This window comes from Arvicanthis niloticus, chromosome 1 (assembly GCF_011762505.2).
Source record: "Arvicanthis niloticus isolate mArvNil1 chromosome 1, mArvNil1.pat.X, whole genome shotgun sequence".
Lineage (NCBI taxonomy): Eukaryota > Metazoa > Chordata > Mammalia > Rodentia > Muridae > Arvicanthis > Arvicanthis niloticus.
The window spans coordinates 70,772,447-70,797,791 of record NC_047658.1 but is presented as its reverse complement, the minus strand read 5'-3'; the positions used below and the strand labels follow the sequence as shown (position 1 = coordinate 70,797,791).

The 25,345-nt window shown below is 50.8% G+C and overlaps 1 protein-coding gene across 8 annotated transcripts in view; it reads right to left on the bottom strand.

The window, feature by feature from the left end:
* Nucleotides 1–25,345, bottom strand: part of Arap1 (ArfGAP with RhoGAP domain, ankyrin repeat and PH domain 1) — a 62,659-nt gene that overhangs the window by 24,169 nt on the left and 13,145 nt on the right. For 4 of the 8 annotated variants that reach the window (XM_076938887.1, XM_034512305.2, XM_076938900.1 and 1 more), the window contains exons 2-9: nt 19,996–20,072; nt 13,496–14,041; nt 2,391–2,569; nt 1,807–1,871; nt 1,191–1,315; nt 923–1,072; nt 617–686; nt 244–364 (exon numbers count right to left, since the gene is read on the bottom strand). In XM_076938887.1, coding sequence (XP_076795002.1) covers nt 244–364; nt 617–686; nt 923–1,072; nt 1,191–1,315; nt 1,807–1,871; nt 2,391–2,569; nt 13,496–14,004 — 1,219 coding nt within the window. In that variant the 5' untranslated portion in view covers nt 14,005–14,041; nt 19,996–20,072. Of the gene's footprint in view, nt 1–243; nt 365–616; nt 687–922; nt 1,073–1,190; nt 1,316–1,806; nt 1,872–2,390; nt 2,570–3,293; nt 3,403–8,452; nt 8,815–13,495; nt 14,042–19,995; nt 20,073–24,802; nt 25,193–25,345 lie in introns of those variants that run through there. The other 4 variants (XM_076938893.1, XM_076938908.1, XM_076938918.1 and 1 more) reach the window with 4 other exon arrangements.

The window sequence follows — 25,345 nt, the reverse complement described above, 5'->3', positions numbered from 1 at the left end:
CACATTCACACACACACATACTTACTCATACCCTCACACTTACACATTCACGTACACTCTCACATATATATTTACACCACACACACTTACACACATATACTTACACATATATACATTCACACACACATACATACATATACTTACACATATACATACATACTTACACACACTTACACACAAACACACACACAACACACACACACACACACACACATACACACACACACACTCCTAAACTCCCACCATCGCTCTCTGCCCGGAAGGCAAAGGTCCGATTATTTGTGATCACTTCAAACTTCTGATCTCCAATAGCAGCTACCCGGCAGATGCAGGCTACAGGAACAAAGCGCTTAGAGTAGGCGTCCTGGGGGAGAGAAGAGCTGCATTTCAGAGTGGGAACCCTACAGCCCCTCGCCCAGCTCCACCGAAATGATGGCTGCAAGCCCATCATCTTCTGCAGGTGGACCTTGTGCTGGCTCTGATCACTACCTTCACCAGCCCATAGACCAGGATCCCCATTGAGGGCCAGCTAAGGACTCTGCCTAAAGCAGTGCTGGGGTTCAGCTTAGGCCCAGGCAGGAGCAAGGGTCAACTGAGGGACTGATGGAGCCCTCACCTTGTTACTGTCAAAGTATCGCAGGTAATCAGCATCCAGTCTCACCCATCGCTTCTGATAGATATAAGACCTGAACAGGCAAAGGCAGGGCTCAGCAAAGACTGGGAATGGAGGGGGGGGGGGTCCCACCATTACACCCAGTCCCCCTATCCTAGCACAGTTAAGATCATCCATTTACCAATGGTTACAGTGAGTGGGGAGGGAAAATTGCTCAAACAATCTGATTTTTGGATCCATGACACCAGTATCCTAGAGTATGGCTTGTCCCCCTGCAGATACTAGAAGGAGCTGGCAGGCCTCACTCACCCCTGTGGTGGGTTCTTGTCCAGCCAGCCAGCCTTGATGACAGGTATGATGGGGGTGGAACCCCCAGGCAACTCATCCATGGGGTGCAGTGGGAGATCGGGGATCAGGCTACGTAAGGGTGCATTCAGGCCACTGGTTGGCCACCCGCCACTAGGACAAGAGAAGGAAGGCAGGGAGGGAAGCTGAGGGTTTGCTCAGGCTAGGACTGGGATAGAAGGGTAGGCTAGGTTGGGCTTTGGGAAGGAAGGTAGCTGAATGGGATACTCACTTGGGGATACCCTCATAGGCATGATCCTCCTCATCCTCAGCGTCATCCCCAGACAGCTCCTCCCCCTCGCTCAGCAGACTAGCCACACGCACGGCCCGAGGGACTCGGCTGGGCAGGGGCTCCTCCTGGTCCCCCAAGGATCACCCAGTGTCACATTTTCCTCTCAAATCCCAGACCACAGCCCCAGCTGCCACACCCACAACTCTACTCCACACCCACAACTCAGCACTTTTACTTCTGTTTGTGCGCCCCTCCCCCAGCTGCTGAGACCACACAGGGACCAGGGTGACAAGGTCAGGAGAACTGTTGGCAAACATGGATCTAGGGCAGGGAGAAAGATAGAAAGACAGGAGAGAGACTCAGAGCTAGAGAGACACAATATACATTCAAGAGAGAAGGTGACATGAGGAAGGAGAAAGTGAAGCCACTCCAAGACACACACAGCAATAGACTACATACACTAAACAAGAGCACTCAAGCCTGAAATAGAAGCCATAGACCAGAGAGCTGTAGACCCCATGCTAGGGGAGAAGATCCTGAGGTCTCTAAGGCCAGTGAACAACCCTCCCTCTACAACACAGGCACCCAATCAACCCCAAGCACTTGCCCTGCCTACCTTGGTCATCACGCTCGCTGGGGCCCCTGGCCCCTCCTCTGGGACATCATCATAGTCAGAGTCGTCTGGTAAAAGAGAGGGGGTAGCTCAGAAGCCAGGAGCTTGACCTCCTCTAAGGGACACTAGGACTTGGTTTCACAAAGGCCACTCCCAGGCTAGAATAAACTCCCCCCCTACCCCGCCCCACACATACACCCAGGCTTGAGTTTTAAAAGAAAGGCACAGGAGACAGGAAGTGCTATTTATACTGAAGGAAAGGAAGGGCCACCACAAGGAGGCTGACCAAGCAGCAAGCTTGGGACTTGGGGTGGGGACTGTCCAAACAAGGCACACAAGGTAACAAGAATCAAGATGTGCCAGGAGTGGTGGCCACAGGGTTATTCAGCCAGGGAACATCGCTACCTCAAAGATCAGCCATGCTCACACTTGGCAAGCAGGAGACAGAGAGAAAGAGCATACTTTTTGCAGAGGCCTAGGACACCCAGGGGACTGCTGGCCACCAGGAGAGGGAATATGCCCACTACCTGCTCTCCAGAGCTGATCCCAGGGGACCACCCAGAGCCTAGTTGCCCAGTAGCACTCACCAAACTCAGGGACCAGGCGAGGAGGCTTGGGAGGGATCACCGGAGGACAGGGAGGAGGAGACGGAGGCTGCAGGGGCCCCTGGGGAAAGGCAGGCAGGAGGGTGGCTGGAGTCTCTGCAGGCTCTGGTTGGGACCGGGGTGACACTGATGGCAGTAGTAACTCCTCCTTAGAGAGAAGGCTGAGAACAGAACCAAAGCTGGGTGTCAGCAGGCACCAGCCAAGGTTCTGACCCACTGAGGCCCTGCTCATTAGGCAAGCATCTTCCTGACCCAGACACCAGCCTGCCTCACACAGCCCTCAACATTCTCAGGTCAGCACCCCTTTGGTCCATATGTGCTGGTTGTCCAGCCCTGGTGCTTCAGCTTCTAGCTACGTATCCATGGGACCTCCACACCGACACAGAGAAAAGACCCGAATGGAGCAAGGGGAAGTTAAGTCTTGACGTGTACTACGGAGGATACAGGGTGTTTGCTGGCAGACAGGATGGGATTGAAACAGGCACTAAGACCAAGCGCTGAAGCCACAGACCAGAGCCTCAGAAACTGATTCCTAAGGCCCAGACTGTGGTGTCCGGGACAAGGTCTTCTCTTCTTTTTCAGTCCACATTCAGAAATGGTGACTTCAGTGCCCAAGCTCTCTTCACCCTCCACTTTTATTCTTCTCTGATGTCAGTCTCCTGGGGCCTGTTTCAGGTACCCAGTTCTCCCCCACACCCTATTGTCTTATTCTGGTGATGAAAGTCTCCTGAAGGGCTTTGTCATCCAGGACACAGGTTTGAACCCCACCTTGGTATCTTCACTCCTGTGTGCCCTGGACTAAATGCCTAACCTCCCTAGGTCTGGGTCTCCTCTTCTGTAGGGTAGGATCTGCTTTCACAGGCAGAGAAAGAGTAGGTCACATACCAATACACAGGATCCTCAGCGCCCAGCAGTTAGAATGGCGGCCACGTCCTAGTGGCCGGGTTCCACTAGCTATCTCTGTCCACATCTGCCAAGGGCTAAGGAGGGGCATCAGAGTGAGAAGCTTCCTCCCCTCTAGTCACTTTTGATTTGGTCTGTTCCCCAGTCTTCCCAGCAGTGAGTAGCAACATGTGACTGCCGGAAACGCAAGGAGGTCTGGGAGGATACGACTGGGTCACTCTTGAATCCACCAGTTCCCCTCTCCCTGCTCCTTGTAGAAGCATCACTGCCTCGACACCACATCTCCCTGGCAACACCTTTTGTGTCTCCCTAAACCCTGCTGCTCTCCCCTGTATGTGAAAAGTATTCCAAAGAATATTCTTCAAAGTATGTCCCTCCTGCCCAGGCTCCGTCAGCATCTAAGCTAACAGAAGCTGAACTCTGCTACCCATGCTCCTTAGAATGTGTCTGTTTCCACATAGCTTGTGCCACAGCCATGCAGACAGAGAGGGAACCTCCCTGTGGAGTCACAATCTGTTTGAGGTGCTACAGCAGCCCAGCTACCCACACAGCACTGCCTTGGCAACAGCAGCCTGTGTGAGAACTGCAGGGTGGGGGCGTGGGGGGTATACCAGGAGAAACGCAGCCAACTCTGTAGTGACTTGCACCTGAGAACATGCAACTGGCCCCTTGGAATAAAAGTTTCTAAGCCACGCTGGCTCCCAGTGGGTCACCTGCTTCTCTGATCTTCAGTCTCTTACCTCTGAGTTGTCACCTGAGTTGTCAAAAGGAATGGCTGCTAGACAGCTGTGTGGATTGTGACAACTGTGATGGCTATCATTACCCATCTCTACCATGAGAAAAAGCAGCTCTCCATGCCCCGCCTACCTCTCTGGGAACTGATTCTAAGGGGCAGTGATGACCCTTTGTGAGCACAGCACCAGGCTGTCTTCCCGAGTTGACCTGAGTCTCTTTGCAAGAGGGAAAGCATTTGCCTCTCCCCTCCACCGAGTGTAGAGTTTGGCTGAATGGGCAACAAGAGTGTGCTAGACAGGCAGGTGGTAAACAGGGGGACCAATCTGTGGACAGACTCACAACAAGCTGAACATTCTAGTTGCCAGAGAAACAAATGATTCAATGGCAACCGAGCACCTGAGCGCAGACCTCCCAACAGCCTGCCTGGTCCCAGACACCCTTAGCCTTCCGGATGAGCACATCAATCTGCCACACTGTTGCTTCCGGAGACCAGGAAGAAGGGACTGCGGTGGCCATGCTCAGGAGTCAGCTGAGAGCAGACTGTAGCCTATGGGGAAGTGTGGATTCCTACTCTTCAGGTCAAACAAGTGGGCCTGGCTTCCTACTGTCACTCTCCTCCTCAGTGTCCTGTGGGGTGGAGCGTAGCAACCGGGAGCCTACTTGTTCCTCATCCTCAGGGGTCAGGCAAGTACAAGCCCTCTTCACCATGTCTACCTCCACCAGTGTCCTGACGGTCCACAAGCCTGCGCTGAGGCTGGCTACCTGCAGGTGCCCTCTGTCTTTATTATCTGCCCAAGGAGGGAAGACAACAGAGCCTCTCCTAATCCTTGGGGCAAGAAACCTCCATGACTGCCTAGCATAGGGCATCTAGTAGCGCTGAGTCAGGGCCAGGAAAGGAGAAGTGAGGTCAGAAAGGCACGGCCTGTGGGAAATCCCCAGGGAAGGGGGTAGTATCCCCTACCGAGAACTGAGCCCAGGGGAGCACCCCAGGAGGGGGGAGCACCCCTGGAGCAGCCCCTGGGTATCCGCCCTTTATAAACAGTCCAAGCCCTGAACACTGGTGAATCATCCCTCTGCTCACCCTGCTCCATCTCCTTTGATTCCTACCCACTCTCAACCCAGGGACGCACCCTCAGTACCTTAAAATGTACCCCCGTGGGCCATGGAAAGGCAAAGAAAGCCCCTTCCCCTTCTTACCCTCAGCTCTGCTGTCCTTCAGGCCCTTCTCTAGCCAAGAGACATATGGATCATCTATTCTAATTATTATGCCATTCACAATAGGACTGGCAACCAGGGACAGGGGTGACCCATCTCAGCCTGGACCCTTAGCCCAAGAAGTCTGACCTTACAAATTAGAGGACCTTGTACCCAGGGCTGGGAGACATATCAGGACCCCAAGTCTAAATGGATAAGATTAGAGTAACCCCACCACTAATGGTATGAACCAGAAACTTAAAGATTAGCCAATGATCATTATACGGCAACAGGTGCAAACAGTGTGTCCTGGACACAGTGACATGTGGCTGCTCTGATTTGGAGGCAGGCAGAGCTGGGTTTGAGCCCCAGAGCTCAGTCAGCACCTCTGAGCCTCAGTTCCCCCTCTGACTAACCAGCAAGCTCACTCACACTGCTCTCACATGTAATAGCACAGTTTCTTACCTGGGCTGTAGCCAGAGGAGTCACAGCCTCAGAGGCTAGGCCACAAGCTGCATTACAGCCTTCTCCTTCTCCAACTGCCCTGGGCTCCTTCCCAATACTTCTGTCTATATCCACCTCCAGCCACGGAAACCAAGGCTCACTTTGAGGGCAGGAGGACTGCAGAGAGGGGCCGCCTACGTGTCAAGCTGACTGTGGACGAACTCCCCAACCCTATCCACTCACTTCCGAACACTCTATAAAAAGCTGTGTATTTCCAAAAAAAAACACACACACACACACAAAAGCTGTGTATGGTGGTGCACACCTTTAATCCCAGCACTCAGGGGGCAGAGGCAGGTGGATCTCTGTGAGTTCGAGGCCAGCCTGGTCTATAGAGTGAGTTCCAGGACAGCCAGGGATACACAGAGAAACCCTGTCTCAAAAAACAAAAAACCAAACCAAACAAACAAACAAAAGCTAATCTGCAGCCTATAAATGTTTCATATGTTTGTACATGTTTATGTATACACACATGATTGCAGAGTCCAGAGGATCCCCTGGAACTGGAGTTCCAGGTGGCTGTGAACTACTCAACGTGGGTTCTGTGAACCAAATTCAGGTCCTCTACAAAAGCAACATAAATTCTTAACTTCTGGGCCATCTCTACAGTTCCAAGCTGCAGTCTATAAACATATCCTTTAAAACCTTTGCACAAAGCATTCCTCTCACCTCAGATACCTGTCCCTGTCTAGTCAAATTCATACTCTTTCTTAAAGACATATATCCCACCTCCTCCCACCTCCTCCACCTCTACTGTGGGCTTTCCCTCATGCCTCAGGCTTCTTAGGGGCTTCCTTGGGGCTCCCCCACCCTCCATACTACTTCTCTATCTTTATGATTTATTTACTTATTTAAGTGTATGCATAAATGTGTATGTAAGTGTACCACCTGCAGTGTAGATGCCCACAGATGTCAGAAGAGGTATCAGACCCCCTGGAACTGAAGTTACATGTGGTTGTGAGCCACTATGTAGGCTCTAGGAATTGAACCCAGGTCCTCTGGAAGGGCAGCCAGTGCTCCTAACAACTGAGCCACCTCTCCAGACTGACTCTATATTTCTAATTTCATTCTGCATCCTTCAATATTTGGTTTGCTGTGATGAGCTCAGCAGACAAAGGACCCAGACTACATTTTATCCCAGAGTCAGAACCTTCCCCCTAAAATGTTCCATGGACCTTAGAGGCCCCCCAGGCCAATCCCTCTAGGCTCTCATCAGCACAGCTGCAAGAAGAGGCCAGGCCCAGTGATCTGGGGACCTGTGGCTTTTCCTGATGCCCCTTTCAGTGGTAAACTTTCCCAGCTGCCCACTTCCTCCTCAACAGCTGGGTCCTGCACTCCTTGCTTCCTCCATGTCACTTCTGTCCTTCCTCCTCCACCACGGGCTGCTGCTGCACACCCTGGCTCTGTCCCACTCACTTCTGCCCAAGCCACAGTACGCAAACCTCTTGTCAGGCCTCCTTTGCAGGAACAGAGGTCAGCAGCCTGCATGTCACTTAGCACAAAGGGGCTGCAGCCAATATGCTCTGTACAGCCACCCTGCCAGCATCCTGCTTTAGAAGGCTGTAGCCCCCAATCCACCCTTCAATAGTACCACTTACAGTTCAACGCACAACAAGGCTCACAGCCCTGGGCACTTCTTCCTGTGCCAAGCGCTCCCTTCCTAAGTATTACATGGGTCAGGCTTCTTCTGGAACCTTTTACATAAAATGACCCCAAACCATCAATTCCCTTTTGCTTAAAACTCACTTCTCCCTCCAGGAAATCCACCTAAAGGCGGATTTCACCCTCTTTTAGTTAACACGGCCTGCTGGGCACCCCATACCACCCCATGGCCTGAGCTCCACAGACCAGTCCTGCTGTGGTGGGCAAGAGGCATGTAGCATCTGCTGTGTGCACCTCCTGGGTCTGGCACTACTGTCTCCCTGAGGACAAGAAGAACAGGTCAGCCCTTGGCGAGCTTTTGGACACTTCCAGAACCCCTCCCCTACCACTTCTGGTGACCAGTCCAAAGTAGAGGCCATAATGTGTCCCCAGTGACCCAAGGGGTGCTGGGTTCATTAGGGATTCCTGGTAACTGGAAGGAGGGGAGGGCAACCTCACAGTCAACATGCACCCACCAACTACCCACCCTGGCCACCCAGGGAGGATCCATACAAATGGTATGCCAGCCCTCCGCAGGGAGGTCCCTGTCATCTTGGGCTGTGGGTAAGGGGTTTAGACACACAGCAATCTTGAACATGACAGTGCAACAAGCTAACCTATATCTACCCAAGGAAACTGCTTGATGGTGCAGGGAACTGGGAATGAATGCCAGAAGGAAACAGGTGGGCACCAGAGGCCCAAGGAGCAAAGACACCTCTCCTGCACACACACACACACACACCACCACCACCACCACCACCAACAACAACAACAAGTCTATGGGGCAGGTTCTAATAAAGGACCAGAACACAGGTATTTGGAATCACTAGTGGGTCTAGGAGAGGGTGAAGTGGAGACACAGAGAGAAGGAGGGGGGGGGCAGTGTTAGAAAAGAGCAGAAAACAAAACAGCAGGAGAAGTCGAGAAAGGGTCCTGGAACTGTGAGTGAACCAAGGAAAAGCACAGCACCCTGGAAAAGCAGCTCAGAAAGTGACAGTCAAAGAGAGACTTGTCCTTCCAGCCCTCCCACCTGCCCAACACCCTAGCCAGGGCTGCCCCTCACTCACCCTCAGAGGTCTGCTGAATCCTGTCCTGGGCCTAAGAACTCCTAAGGCTCCAGCCAGGTAGACCACTGTGTGCCAAGGTGTCCTGTGTCTGCCGATGGAAGCCTCTGTGGGCTCTGGCTGGTCTTGTGGCCAGAGTCCCTATTGTCAGCTGAGTCCTGTTCCCTTGGATATGTGAGCCCCAGGTATGTCTATGCACACCTATGGGTAGTGTCTCTGAATGTGTGTAAATGTGTGTGTGTCTGAATATAATCATAAATATGTCAGGGAGGGGAAGGAGAGAGAGATTGTGTGTGTGTGTGTGTGTGTGTGTGTGTGTGTGTGTGTGTGTATCCAGCTCTGGTCTTTGCTTCCTGCTCTCCACCTCTTACCCCTTCCCCGCCCCCCTTCAGCCTAGGCCAATACACTTCCTGAAAACACTGAGAGAGAAAGAGAAACGTCACCCATAATCCCCTGGGACAGATACTTCCTCCCCGCCCCTCAGGCCACGCCAGCACCGTCCAAACTAAAATGGGCAATTAGCCGCTCCCCTGAGGCCTCACAGGGTAGTGTCCAGGAAGCCCTGATTCTAGCAAGCCCTTATGGTGAATCTCCCGTCCCAACCTGCTGAAGGAGGCCCAAAGAGGCTGCAAAATAGGTTCCCTGAAGGGAACAGTTTCTGCCCCAGCAACAGGTGATCAGTCTTCAGAAAGACCAAGGATTGGCTGAGCGGCAAGGCATTCTGGGGCACAGAAGGGAAACCTTGCAAGGTGTGAGTCTAGCCAGTGGCTAGCCACTCTGGGCAAATACGTTCTTTCCCTCAAATACCTGTAGGTATCCAAGTACCAGAGGAGGAAGCCGAGACCCACAAGAGGTGGAAGGGGCTGTGTGGGGTGATTCTGGGACCCTTGATCAGAAATGATTCCTCTGTGATCCAGAGAAGCAAATTCTGAGGATTTTGTCTCTGACATGGAAAACTGAGTGGACAGGGCCAGGAGGCAGGATCTGAATGCTGGTTTCCCCTCTGGGGTGGAGTGGCCTTGGGCAAGTTTCCCCTCAGCCGGTTCATGGCCATGGGCTGAAATAACAGACAACGTTACAGATGCAGAGGTGAAGTGAGGTCTTCGGGCTGCTTGTGAGCCTGCTTCTACAAGCCCTCAATCTGACCAGGCAGAAAGGAAAGAGCCCCATCTTCCCTTGTTTTCTGGTTTGCTTACAGCTTTTCTGTGGCCTAGAATCCTATCAGCGTCTTGGTTCCCACCATCTCTGCTGAAGGCACCCCACCCCACAGGTAGGGTGACACGAATTAAGGAGAAGGATATAGAGTGATGAACTCAGGGCTCTTAGCTCTATGGCCAGTCTGGGCTGAGGCCTGCTCACAGCACCTGCAGATACCCAAGCTCAGCACCCGCAGTGTGGATGCTCCTGGCATCACGGGCCTTTGCTCTCCATGACATGTATAAAGAACCTGTTAGGTACTGTTTGCCAGGCGTTGGGGATTCAACAGTAAAGGAAACTGACAAGGATCCCACAGCTCAAGGAGAGCTGACATTCTAATGGCTCTTGGCAGCATATGCACACACATATGTGCACAATGACTCACACTTGACAGTACACAAACAATAAATGTGCCAACTCACTTACCCAAACAGCATCTGCACACTATTAACAGTGCAACCTAGCACTGAAATCCCCATAGCAGCAAAACGCACAGGCCTGTGTATATGTCTACTCAGCCCGGATGAGCCCAGATATACAGGCCTGTCACCTGTACAGATCCCTGTCCCTATTAGGATCAAGCATGACCATCTGCAGAACCAGCACAAATATGCAAATAGACAGACATGTCATCACCCGGACAGCTGGCTAAAGGTGCATATGTGTACCTATACATGTGGTATTTAGACACGCAGACAGGCAAGACACCCATACACATAAAGTAAAAATTTAAAACAAAACAGAAAAAACTAGGGGCTGAAGAGATGACTCGGTGGTTAAGAGCACTGACTGCTCTTCCAGAGGTCCTGAGTTCACTTCCCAGCAACTACATGGTGGCTCACAACCATCTGTAATAATATCTGATGCCCTCTTTGGGTGTGTCTAAAGACAGTGACAGTGTAGTCACATACATTAACTAAATACTATTTTTTTAAAAAACTAAAGGCTTTATATATCCATGAGCTGAGGACTGCAGATGCCCACGACTACTGATGCCTCATCCCCTGGACAAGGATGCCAGGCCTGGCACCACTTCACTCCAAGAAATGGACCATATTCCCTAACAATCCATTATGGTAGTTATCTACAGAGCATTTACAGTGTACTTGGCCCTGTAAGTGATGTCCAGATGATTTGCGGTACAAGAGATGGGGCTGGAAACACAGACCAGTGTTAGAGAACTTGCCTAGCATATGCATAACCGAGTTTGATCCTAAAGCCCAGAAAAACAAACAAACAAACACCAAAGCAAAAGAAACCATTAAGAATGTACATAGATTTCGTGCAAGTATTACACCATTTTATAATGCCCCCAACCCCATGCCTCCTGAGGGGCCAGATGTCTTAGTCAGAGGCCTTGACTCCCCCATATGCTGGCCAAGCACTTGTGTTTGGACTATAGCTCTGAGAGTAGAGCCTTGTATCCTGGGGCTCAGGGCTGTGGATATGATTTTTATTTACCCTAAGAGTTTTATGAACAAGGTACAACACAGAGGGCTCAGATAGGTCAGGGAGGGCATCAGGTCCCGAGGGCAGAGGGCAGAGGGTGGAAACCCCATCCTTGGTTTTTCCTGATTTGTATAGATCTTGGTCTACAGCCTAAAATCTTATCCCAGCTGAGTTTCTCCTGTCCTCTTTTGAAGGCCTCTCCCTTCTCAAAACATCTCCAGAGGGTCACCCTGATGAAGTGGAAACTTATGGTTTCTTTCAAAAGTCAGTTGTGTCAGATGGTGTTTTTTGGGGGCGATCATGTGAAAGAGTGTTTTCCTGAAGCAGACACAGGTGAAACGACATTTTGCTAAAACAGACACATAAAGGAATGTTTCGCTGAAGCAGACACGGGTGAAAGGATGTTCTGCTAAAGCAAGCACGTGAAAGGACACGTGATGAAGGAGTCTTTGCTAACCACACATGTATTCATCCACCTTACATTTCGCTGTTGAGCTCCATTTGTCAGGACTCCATAGACAGAAAGGCACCAAAAAACTTCTAGTGAGGTTCCTGCAGCTTCTTGCCGCTTCCACAGGACAATTGACAGAGTGATGTCAGCAGATACAGACTCACATGGAGTTTTACTAAGACAGACTCACATGCTGAGACAAGACGTGTGGTGAGACAAGACCCGTGGAAGACACATGACGTTTGTAGGGAGTATAAATAGGACTTGACGGGCAGTGACAAGGGCTTGACTAGCTTTTAACAGTGCTTCTTCATCTCCACTTCACTGAGAAAGGCATGGCCAAGTCCCTGGTGGTCCTGGTCCCTCCTGCTGATTTGTGCTGATTCAGCTGAGGCCTGGCTCTCTCTGCTAGGTCCTGCCACTGCTGCTGATTCATGTGTACTATCCTGACACTACCAAACTAGACTGCTAGTTTATTCGTAAAATGTTCGCAAGTGGATCGAGCTGCCGCAGATGACTTCTGTAAGCTGAACTGTTGGTTTCCTAACAACACGATGAGATTTGCTCCAAAAATCAATTTCTAAGCAGGTCCAGTACTCCTCTATACTAATAACCGTTTTTCCCACTACCTCTGGTGGATGGTGGGCTTGAAGGAAGGTTAAAACATTTTAAAAACGTTATTAAAATTAAGGTAAAAAAATTAAAACCTACATCCTGGGTTGGGAGAAGAAAGGAGAGAAGAGATGTGGGTTGTTAAATTCAGGGTATCCTGAATTCCAGCAACTCTGAATCTGCTATGGCCTCTCCCTCTTCCTCTTCTCCCTCTCCCGCTTCCTCTCTATCCTGCATTCAAGAAAATGGCCACTAGAGGGAGCAATAGCACCAAGAACCATGAATCTATACTGTGGTATCAGGGTCCCGAGGATCCAGGAGGGAAAAAAAAAAACATCTTGTACTTTTTTTTCCCATCAATTACATCTCATAACTTTAGATCTGGCTTGGCCTAGAAGGTCCCCTGACTCAATGCTACTCTCTAGATGGTGAAAACCTCACAGACTTTCCCCACAAGAGTGCTCTCTGCCCCCTCCTCCCATCTCCACCAAGAACCTGCATGGATCCAGCTAGTCCCTCCCTCCATGCCCCAAGCCCCAGGTTCCCAGCCTGAAATCAGAACACAATCCCCACCTTCCATTGAAGGCCTGCTGCAGAGATCAGTGAAATTCCTCCGCACTGTCCAGCAGTGACTAGAATAAGAGACCTGTGACAGCACGTCCCTTCAAAAATCCAATGGAAACTCATTCCCCCAAATATACGGCAGCCTGTCTTTAGACACTTCTCTGGCGGGCACCAAAGCAAACAGCTGACAGGGAGGCAGGCTGAGCGCGGAGTCTCCATAGAAAGAGGAAAAAGCTCGGGGAAGCAAGAGGAGACTAGCCAGGGAGAGGAGGAGTTCTGGGGACGGAGAGTAAGCAGGTTGCCGCTCAGACAGGTCCTGGAATTTGGTGAGATTTGCCAAGTACAGCATTGGGGGTGGGGAGCAGAAGCACTCCCCACCCCCATACCTGAGCCTTCATCCTGTTGTTCCATCTTCACATATTGTCTCCTAGTGCCAGGGTACACCCTGATCTCCACAGTATCTCACAGGCCAGGTGCCCCAACGAACTCACATGTCTCCCAAACTTTCTTTCGTTACTGGGCCACCCTCAGTGATGACACCACCACCCACTTGCTGGGATAGACACCTGGGGGCCACTGTAGCCCCCCTGCTCTTTCTGCACATATCCAGGTATCCTTATGTCTTGGCTATCCTTGGGTCCACCTCTCACCCTACTCTGCCCTGGCCTGGCCCTGCTCTCTTCTCTCTAAACTTGTGTTCCCACCAGCAGTCAGAGTCATTCCTCAAATGCTGGCCCTAGGACCTTCCACCCACCAGCCGTGATATCACTCACCTGGCCTGTGGGTAAGGGGGTCCGATTCGAGGAGGTACAGGAGGAATGCTTGGTTCTACCAAGTGTCTCTTGGCAGGCAGTGGGGGCAGCACAGGATCTGAGGCAGCTGTGGATGGTGGAGTGAAGCAGGCAGGTGGGAGGCAGCTCCTGCGGGGTGGGATAGGTGGAGCAGCAGGCAGACCCTCATCCTCTCCAGCTGTGGGTGGCGGCTCAGGTGGAGTGACGGGCACAGGTGGTGAACGGAAGATGTGTCGCTTCATGGGCACAGGCCGTGGGGCGGGGCGAGGCAAGGGGATGGGGGGTGCATGGGCACGATGCAGTCCAGCCAGGATACGGCGGCGGTGACCAGGAAGGAGCATGCCCATGTCCACCAGGCTAGCATCACTGAGGCCTTGGCATTCGGTGGCCCATACCAGTCCGTGCTGCTCAAAGAGCGCCGTATACTGCTCCAGGTGCAGTGCCCGCAGCCACTCAGCTACCGACAGTGCTGCATCATGACCCTCTGCCATGGCTTCTGGCAGCAGAGGCCCAGGGCTGGGCTCAGACCTGAAACAGAAGGTCACAGGTGAGAGGCACAGCAACCCGGGACCGTGGCCAGCAGTGTCCCTCTGTGAGCTTCCACGATACACCAGTCAGAATCCTGAATGTCCTAATCTCAAACGCAGAATTCCAAAAGATCAAAATCTAAAGCCTAAATCCCAGAGACTACAGTCCTGAGAGACAAAGGCCTTGACAGCTGAAATGCTCAGGCCCGCTCGCACCAGGAGCTCAAAGTCTATATTCTCTTGCTGTTAGTGCCTTGCACGTTTTGACATGGGATTTTGCTATGTGCCCCTTTGGCTCTGGCCATGAACTAGCCCTCAACTCACTATGTAGCCCAGGCTAACCTAAACTCACATGAATCCTAGGTATGTGCCACAAGGCCCAACACCAGTTCTATTCTTGTAGATCCACACTGTGCTCACACACCAGGCAAAGCTGAGAGCTGCCAGGCCTAACTGAATAACCCTGGTCCCCCCTCTGTGAGTCTCTGTCTTCTCAGGATCTAGCCCGAGGTTTCTTCACATATCATCTCCTCCTCAGCCATCATGCCCCCAACCTTCAGGCTCAGCCACTGCCATGAGACCAGCAAATGGCATGGTTGATGCTGGGCAAGACACCCAGTACCCACTCTTCTCTGCAAGACCCAGGCCAGGCCCAATCCCTGTGAGGTGCCTGATCCCAGTGAGGGCCAGGTTTGGAGGCTCAGTGAGCACGTGGGATCGAAGGGCAGTGCCGCTGGCCTCCATGTCCCTTAGGTGGAGTGCTCCAGAAGGGGAAAAGGCCCAGGTCACAGAGTCTCGGAATGCTTGCCTCCTGTGCAACCCCCTCCCCTACAACCAAGGCAGAGTTTAAAAAAAACATTCATTTGTTCATGTGTTCATCCATTCATTCATTGACTCAGTCATCAAAGCAACCTGGAACTCACCCTCACACCAGGTACTAGACAGTGGGAACTCACCCTCACACCAGGCACTAGACAGTGGGAACTCACCCTCACACCAGGCCCTGGACAGTGGGAACTCACCCTCACACCAGGCCCTGGACAGTGGGAACCCCCCCTCACACCAGGCCCTGGACAGTGGGAACTCACCCTCACACCAGGCACTAGACAGTGGGAACCCCCCCTCACACCAGGCCCTGGACAGTGGGAACTCACCCTCACACCAGGCCCTGGACAGTGGGAACTCACCCTCACACCAGGCCCTGGACAGTGGGAACTCACCCTCACACCAGGCCCTGGACAGTGGGAACTCACCCTCACACCAGGCCCTGGACAGTGGGAACTCACCCTCACACCAGGCACTAGACAGTGGGAACTCACCCTCACACCAGGCCCTGGACAGTGGGAACTCACCCTCACACCAGGCCCTGGATACTGAGGAACCCCCCCCTCACAGCAGGCCCTGGACAGTAAAAATTCCCCCTCATATCAAGGACTTGAGAGCCTCTTTCTCCTAAGAGTCCAAGGAAGACAGAAAGAGGCAACTAAGAGATCTAAAGAGCGAAGGCACTTGGTCGCCCCACAGCACTGAGGAGGTGATGGTAACGTCCAGCACTGAGCTCGCTCACTTAACAGACTGATACTTCCGCATACAAACCTCATATAACCTCAAGCTAATAGAAGAGCCCAATTGTAGGGGCATGGAGCTTAGAGGTCAGGAGCGCTTGCATGGACCAGCAACCATGCTGGATGGCTTACAACCACCTGTATCTTTAGTTCCCAGGGACTGCCCTCTTCTGGCCTCTGAAGGACCACACAGAAATAAACAAAAATAAATAACATAAATAAAAATAAAGTTTAAAAAATATCCCATTACAGTGAGGAATAAGACAGTGATTTCATCATTGTGTTTACTATCCAGATTGCTCTGAAAGTCCTAGGCAAGCACAGAGAAGCAAGCGGCTGGAAATATGAATCAGGACAGATAAACTATCCACGGCTGCCAGTAAGAGTTCTGAGATGGGAGGCCAAGCACCTTAGCTGAGAAACTGTTACTAGCACAGAGAGAAGAGTTTAGTATGATCAGTGAGCTCGACGCTAACACAACAGACGCCGGTATTTCTGTGCAGTGATCGGGAAGCCGGATCAAGGTCCCAACTCAACAACAGTCTCACAAACCAGAAAATACCAAGAGTGAGCATCATAAGAAATAGACACACCTCAGAGAGGTGACAAAGCTTGTCCCAGTGCACTTGATGGGCTGGTTCATTCCCAGTGAGGGGAAGAGCATGAAGGACAGAAGGGCACAAGCAGGGTTAAAAACATTCTCACACCAGAGAAGAAGGCAGGCAGGCAGGCAGAAAAGTGACATGAATAAAAGTCTGAGGTGTTACTCAGGGATTTTTTAAAAGGGCCTGTATATGGGTCTGAAGAGCTTGCTTGATGGTTAAGAGCACTCACTGCTCTTCCAAAGGACCCAAGTTTGATTCCCTAGCACCCACATGGTGGCTGACGGTAGTCTGCAACTCCAGTCCGTAGGGATCCAACACCCTTTTCTGGCCCCTCAAGCACAGGCTCACATGATGGGCAGACAAACATGCAAAGAAAACACCCACACACAAATAAGATGACCTGGACAAATAGAAAGGCATAACTTCTGGATAGGTGGCACCACAGAAGTATTTATCATCTCGAACTCCGGGTATAGCTGAGGATGACTTTACCTTCAAAGCCTTCCTCCTCCACCTCCCAGTTACTGGCCTATCACCACACCCTGCTATGCAGCACTGAGTACTAACCTAGAGCTTCCGGCAGGCGAACGGGCACTCTACCAACTCAGCCACGTCCCTGCTCGCGCCCCACATTTCCCCCCAGACTGTATCCTTGTCATTCAATGTCATGTGGCACAGTACATAAAAACTAAGCTACTCTGCATGGTAGAACCCACTATAAACAAACTGGGAGGTACGAAACCACCTAGGAGGTGTCCCCTGGCCCCTTACTTCCCAAAAGCTGAGAAGCACCTAGAAATAGGACATTAGCTGGGCTTGGTGGAGCTGACCTGTAATCTCAGCACTCAGGAGGCTGAGGGAAGACAGTGTTCATTTAAAGCCAACCTGGGCTACTTGAAACTATTACAAAAGAAAAGGAGAGAGGAGAAAGAGAGGGAGAAAAGGAGAGAATGAGAACCCAAGTGGGTGAAGGAGCACACGAGTGTGGGCATATTGTAATTTGTCGACTCCACACAACCTAGAGTTACTGTGAAGAGATGTTATCCGAGGAACTGCCTTCAACAGACTGGCCTGTGTGTGAGTCTGTGGGATATTTTCTTGATTAGTGATTGATGTACAAGGACCCAGACCACTGTGAGCCTTGCAACTGCAGAGCAGGTGGTCCTGGCTTCTATGAGGAAGCAGGCTGAGCAAGCCATGAGAAGCCAGCAAGCAGCATCCTCCATGGCCTCGGCTTCATTTCCGGACTCCAGGTTGCTGCCTTGAGTTCCTGCCCTGACTTCCCTTCATGATGCAGGCTGTTAGATGAAACAAACCCTTCCCCAAGTTGCTCTTGGTCAAGGTGTTTATTACAGCAACAGACACCAAACTAACAGAGAGAGAATGCTGTGGGGCGGTGAGGAATAACCTGAACAGAGAGGTTCAGAGGAAGAAACACACACAGCCTTTCAACACAGGACAAGGCACTCAACAAAGGTAAAACTCTGCCTTCCATCCATCAAGCTGCCAACACAAACATCCTGAATACACACAGCACTTGTCATGGGGCAGGTACATCCTCCCTGACTAGCAAGGGTGCCTCCAGGAAGGCAATGTCATAGTCAATAGAAGAGCCCCCTGCTGCTACCCTTTGACCTAGTCACCCTGGGTCAAAACACAAATAAAGGTGTTTCTCCTGCAGTGTTACTGGCACCCATCCAAAGCAACATATGTGGAAGGTTATCAGCTACCAAACTGTGTGCTTTTCAGAAGATGGAAATAACCAAAATGCCCATCAGCCAGGAAATGGATGACTAAATTATGGTGTAATCATGCAATAAAATACCAAGTGAGTATGAAAATGAGGAAGATCCTTTTACACTGACACGAACGAACTCCCTGTTACGTGAGCAGGAACCAGTACAGGATTGTAACATTCTGTCCTTTACATACAAGAAGAGCCAACAACAGTAACGACAGACAAATTGAGTGTCAGGATAAGCGTGGTTAGATGTATCTCCACAGAGACAGGAGGCAAGGCCAAGGGAACTCTCCTTAAAGGAAGGAAGTTAAGGGCTGAGGGGTCCTGAAGAAACAGGGACAGAAACACAGATGGCCTTTTGAGGGAAGAAAACACAAGAATATCTTATTTTTGAAAAATTAACTAAACATAGAACCTTGCAGGCACATTGCTCAGGTCCCTCTCTGAGTCCTAGAATGGCCTTGAACATGAAAACTTCAGCTTCCCTGGTAAAGTACTTTGGTGTGGATGAAGACGGTTCCTTTTATATTCTGCCACCTAGTGTTCAATTATGTGAGTTTTAAAGGAACAGTCACATGGTAGAAAGAAACAAAAGCGCTCAGTGTTCTTGGAGACAGCGGCCCGGCCCTCAGTGGCATAATAGTAGAAAGAAAGTCTTCCTGGGTTGAACTGGACCCTGAAAGCAATTTCCAAACTGAAACTGGGCAAGGCTCTAAAGTTTATATAAACTGATGTTAGAGATGTATGTTCAAGCATAAAAAGCAAAGAACAGAACATCATTATATAAACATCTGAGCTAAGGAAAAACAAAAGCAAAACAAACAACAAACCCATGAACTCACACATCTGGGTAGATACATAAGAAGCTACATTTGGGCCAGGTGATAGCAGTGGTGTATGACTTTAATCCCAGCACTCAGAAGGCAGGGGCCAGCGGATCTGAGCTCCAGGCCAGCCTGGTCTACAGGGTGAGTTTGAAGACAGCCAGGGCTACCCAGAGAAACCCTGTTTCATAAAAACAAAGACAAACAAACAAACAAAAGCTACATTTGGGGAGAAATGGCAGCTAAGGAGACCCGGTCCTTTTAGATCCTTCTTTTTGATTTTTTGTCACAAGCCCCTAAAATGAGAGAGAATGTGGTGCTCAGTGAGTAAAGGTGCTGCCACAAAGCCTGATGACCTGAGCTCAATCCCTAGGGCGGAAGGAGGAACACTCCTTCAGATTCCTACAAGATGTCCTCTGACTTCCATATACATGCTAGGGCACCAGAGAGCACAGCAAACACACACACACACTCACACTCACACACACACACACACACACACACTCACACACACACACACTCACACTCACACACACACACTCACAAACACGCACGCTCACACACATGCGCGCTCACACACACGCACTCACACACATACACACACTCACACATACACGCACACACACACACACACTCACACACACATACACACACACACTCACACACACACTCTCTCACACACATACGCACTCACACACACATACACACACTCACACACACACATACACGCACACACACATACACGCACACACACACTCACACACACATACACACACTCACACACACACACTCACACACATACACACACTCACACACACTCTCACACACACACACGCACTCACACACACGCACTCACACACACGCACTCACACACACACACTCACACACACACACTCTCTCTCACACACACACACACACACTCACACACAAACAAAACAAATGTTTAAAAAGGAGAGGGGTATGGTCATCATTAAGAGCACTTGGGAATGAGAAAGAAACCAAACTCACCAAACAAGGAGACACCAATCACTAGCAAACCACCAATCACCCAGCAAACCAGCCTGGGAGCCTGTCCTCTCCTCTCAGAACCCCTCAGGAAGGCCTTACCAGGTTTTCAGACCTCTTCTTCTGCCCACAACATCAGCTCCCCAAACAGAACATAAAGCCCCAGGTCTCAGCCTCCATGAAACTCCACCTCAGGATCCCAGCTCCTCACTTACCTGCCACCAAGGACACCTGGTCCTCCAAGGAGGCTGTTCCTAGTCTCAAGGGCTCCTCATGGTGTCTGAGGTGGAAGCTGCAGGGACAGAGATGGGGGAGAAAATCCATGAGGCAAACAATGCTATGAGGAGAGAGAAAGGGAAAGGGGGATGAGGTGGGCGCAAACCAAAGACAGGGGAAGAAAGTGGAGACAGGGAGGAGGTGAAGCGAGAGAGAGCAGGCAGAGAGAAGCCTCCAGAGCACCAGGATGCTGGCCATGGAGTAAGACCCCAGAAACTCCACTCCTTCCAGGAGAAGGAGTGGGAGGTTGGAATGGTGAGGTTCCTTTAAGAGGTGAGACATGCAGTTACTAACTCAGGGCTCAGGGCTACTGGCTCCCTGGTTGGGACCCCAGCAGTGAACTGACTACAGGGAAGTCTGGCAAAGAGATGGCATCCTGGAGGGAGGCAAGAGGGCAGGCTGCTTTCCTGACAGGAGAGCTAGGGACATAGGAACACAAGACTACACTAATCTGGAGGCCATGGAGCACGCTGAGACAAAGGTGCAGTGCAGCTGGGGCAAGGACTTGAGAAAGGGTTGAGGAAAATGAGCCAATAGGGGGTTTCCAGAGGAAGACAGAACAGGCTAGCCGACAGACAGGCCCATGCTCCTGCTGCTCAGAAGGACCAGGCTCTGCGAGGTGGGGGGTCACATGAACACAGTGGAATGGACAGACCCCTCCCTGGGGCAAAAGAGCAAAATCAGGGCAGGAGTGTCCTAGTAACTGCTGGGCCCTGCACAATGGTTTTGGGGACACTCATGACCATTTACTTATGGTAAGTAGACGCTACAACTGTCACTGATTAAATCAAGGTTAAAACAGTGGTACACATCTGGATCCCACGCATCTGCATTCCAGTACTTGGGAGGCTTAGGCAGGAGAACTGTTATGAAGAGGGTGCCCCCTGAACAACAAAGCAAGTACCAGGCCAGCCTGGACTACATAGTTAGACCCTGTATCAAAAAAAAAAAAAAAAAAAAAAAAAAATAAAAAAAAATAACACCTCCCACAAAAACAAAACAAAACAAAACAAAACAAAATGGTGTTTTATGTGCATGTGGGTGCCTGTGGGTATTTGTGCTAGTACAAGGGCCTGTGAAGGAGCTGGTGCAAACGCATGCAGGGGTGTGTAGAGGCCAGAGGTCAATCTCCAGTGTCATTCCTCAAGAGACATCTACCTCGTTTTTTAAGTCTCTCACTGGGACCTGGAGCTCACTAATTAGGCTACGGCTGGCCAGGACCCCAGGAGATGCTGTACCATGTCCCCCAAGAGAGCAGCACCATGTCCAGCTTCTTAGGTGAAGGCATAGAAACAAGGGCCTCACTTTACAAACAGCGGCGGCCCAAGGGATGAGATTTTAAAGTGAGAATTTTTAAAACAACTTTTGAAGATTTTATATATTTTATGTGTATAGATATTTTGCATGCATGTATGTCTGTGCACCACCCACATGTGGTGCCAAAGCAGGCAAGAAGACCTCCTGAGCCTGGAGTTGCAGACAGTTGTGAGCCACTGGATGGGTGCTGGGATTCAAATCTGCATCCCCTGGAAGAGCAGCCAGTGCTCTTAACCCCTGAGCCATCCCCCCAGCCTCTAAAACACATGGTAAGTAACTGGTACCCTGGAGAAAGTGTTGACCCAAATGGCAGGCGGATCAAATGGCTGCTTTAAAAAGACAAACTGGCTCCCAGCCCTAAGGAGGCAGAGGCAGAAGGAGCTATGAGTTTGAGGCCAGCCTGGTCTACAGAGTGAGTTCTGGGACAGCCAGGGCTACACAGAGAAACCTCGTCTTGGGGAGAAAAAAAAGAGAAACAACATGCATTCTACCCAGTGTCTCCACACTTAAATTCACTCAGTCCTCGCCATGATCCGTGAAGCACAAAGAACTGTCTAGAGAATTTGAGATAAAGAGACTAGAGTAGAGGGAAGTTGAGCGACTTATCTAAGTCGTGGGCTAGGAAGGAGCAGTCTCAACATATCTAGCCCTGCACTGTCTAAGACGGTAGCTGGCACAGCCATATACACCTTTTGAACACTTGAAATATGGTCCCCAAAATGAGGAACACTGAATTCTGAACATATGGGATTCTGAAGAAAGTGGAAAAAAAAAAAAAAAGAATGTAAACTATCTCACTGTCTTGCTATTGATTACACGATGAGTAATGAATGATATTGGGGATATTTAGGTTTAAAATGCTACTAAAACAACGTAAAGCTAGGGAGGGTCGGTCATACACACCTATAATCCCAGCACTTGGAAAGTAGAGGCAGGAGGATCAAAAACTCACCAGCTTTGGGTACTCAGTGAGGTTAAAGCCAGCGCAGGCTATAGAACATCCTGACTCTAAAGACAATGATGATGACGACACTATTTAACAATTTAAAAGCAGGGCTGGAGAGACAACTCAGTGGTTAACAGCATTCACTGTTCTTACAGAGAACCTAGGTTCCATTTCCAATACCCAAATGGTGGCTCACAACCACCTGTCTCCACACCGCTTCCAGGGAACTCAATGCCTCTCCTGGTCTCCTCAAGCACCAGGCACACACGTAGTACACGTACATACATGCAGGAAAAGCACTCACACTCAAAAAGTAAACATTAAAATCATAAGTAAAAACGTTAGAATTCATTACTCTTATTTGTTTTGTTCTGTCTAGGATCAAACTCAGGGCCTTGCCCAGGCTAAGCAAGGCCTCTGTCCTTGAGGCTCCTGAGTGCTGGGATGCTAATGTGACTTCTTTTGCACTCATGTGTGTGTGATGTGAGTGCATGCATGCATGTGAGTACATGCACATACATGCCATGATGCATGTGTTGAAATCCCAGGGCAACCCTGGGCATGTGTCTCTTACCTATCCCCTAGAGACAGTGTCTCTCACTGCTCACTACTGTGTACCAGGCTGGCAGCTTAGCCTTACTTCTCACTCTCCACAAACTTCTGGAACCTCTTATCTTCTGGAGCATGGCGAGACACACACACACACACACACACACACACACACACACACACACACACATGTACTACTGCATCCAGGCTTGATTTTGTTTTGTTTTTATGCTATGTGTGTGTACGCACATGCATGTATGTGTGCGCATGTGTATAACCAGAGGACACTTTTCAAGGACCTTCTGCCACATGCTCCCTGAATTCAGGCCGTCAGATGGGGGCAGGAATCTGTACTCTCTGAGCCACCTCACCAGCTTTACCTGGGCTCTGCGGATCTGGATTCAGGTCATCCGGCTTGCACAGCCAGCGATTCAAGCACGAAGCCATCTTCCCAGCCTGCTCTTGCATTGTTTATTGGGCAAGGCAGCTCTCCTTAGTCTGCCTCTCATAGCAAGAGTCATGTATAAAGGACTGCCTGCTGAGCTCAGGCAGCTTACTGTCCCAACCCTCATTGCTGGACAGGCTGGGGCTGGGAAACAGGAACACACTGCTCTCCCTGAGAAGAGCCCGGCCTCTCTCAAGTTCCTATTCCTGCACTAAAGGGCACTGGCCAAGGTCAGAGACCTGGGGACTGGGTGCTAACAGCCTCGGGGACAATACTACTCAAGGAGCTGGGAGCACAACCCAGAGAAGCCTCCAGGAACTTCAAGCTGGACACTGGCACCCAGGAACCACAACCATGTTAGGTCAGAGTGGCTGACAAAAGTCTGTGGTCATCACTGCGGAGGCCAGAGAGTGCTGGTAACACTGCCCTGTCTCTATAGAGAACCATAGAAGTTTGACATGGGTTTTCTCTCTTTAAATGGTGCCAGCGTATCCTACGCCTCAATGATGGAGCTCTTCAGCATCGGGCTCTGCTCTCACTCTCTGGGAGGTAGAAACCCAGCTGAGGAAGTGTCCTCATCTAACAACCCTGCAGCTAGGGGTGAGGGGTACACCCCAACACCCAGCCAGGCTTGCGTAGCCACCCACATCCACACCGCTCTTCCTCCTGTACTGCTCAGGGACGACTGCCGACACCACACTGATGGGGCTCCCTGTGCCCCGGGGGCTCCTCAGCCTGCCATTTGCTGTAGTCCGGCCCTGCCACTTATGGATGAAGAAATAAACACCACAGAGAGGAAGTGACTTGCCCAAATGCTCAATGACATACCCCAAGCCCCAGCCCCATCCACAACTCCTGTGTCATTTCCTACATCAGCACAAGCCTGACATAGGGAAGCCCCCAAAAGAGTCAGCTGCCAGTGAGTATATCAACTACCACTCCAAGCCACCTCCTTCAGAAAGTCCTCCAAGACTGCTCCTGACCTCCATGTTTCTGCCTGTTCTTGGTCGCTCTGTTTCTGAGGACCCACTTGTATCCTGCCTTCAGCATCTTCTGTGATGGCCTGAGTTTGCCTCTCTTTCCAACTTCACCATCCACAGAGGGACTCAGGGCACTCACTCCTACTTTACAAGGACTCTAATCCTTCCCAGCCAGTCTTTCCTCAGGTCTAGCTTGACTCCCTCTTGCTGGATCCAAAGCTTTCACCCTTCTAATGACCTTATCAGCCCAATCCCAAGGCAGAATTTGAACCAACTGCCCATTTCTGGCCCTGGTCAACATTTCCTGCATGGTATGCCTACTACTATTGACCAGTGACACCAACTTCATCAACCCAGCAAGGTAGCCACAGCCTTGGCTTCTTTTCCTCTCCTAAATGCCACCATCAGCTCAGCCCCTCCCAGATTGCCATCTATGTCCCCTTAGTTCTTACAATGAACCCAAGACCTGGGGACATGCCTCATGTCATATGGGTAGGGTGGACACTTACCAAGTCCCCTGCTGTAGCCCCAAGTCTTTGGAGAACAGGCTGCCTCCCTGGGCCTCGACAGGTGGAGACACGGGCGGAGGAAGGACACTGTTCCATGCAGTGGGAACTGAATGTACAAGGCTGGGATCACACAGCACACAGCAAAGGATCAAACCGGCTGGAGATGAGACAGTCCAGCAGGGAAGGAAGTCAGGCCACCCCAGAGGTTGGGCAGCAGCTTGCAAGGTCACTTGTGAGCCTGCTGGGCCTGAGGAGTGTGCCTCTCTGGAGGCCTCCCTTTGTCTTCTTTGCATTCAGGATTTACAACAGTGACTCAGAGCAATCTTAAAGGTCCTGGCTCCTCCCACTGGAGCTCTGGAGGCCCCATGGCCAGGTGGTCTCCCTTGCTGTATTCTCTTTACAGGACTCTGCTCCAAGTTCAAGGAAAGACCCAGCCCTGGAGAGAGAGGAAGGAGAAGGCAGCCCTAGGCCTACCTGTGGCCTTCGCTCTCCTTTCCTTGGCTTCTTACACAGTCCCACCCCTGCCCCAGGACTGCAGGTTTC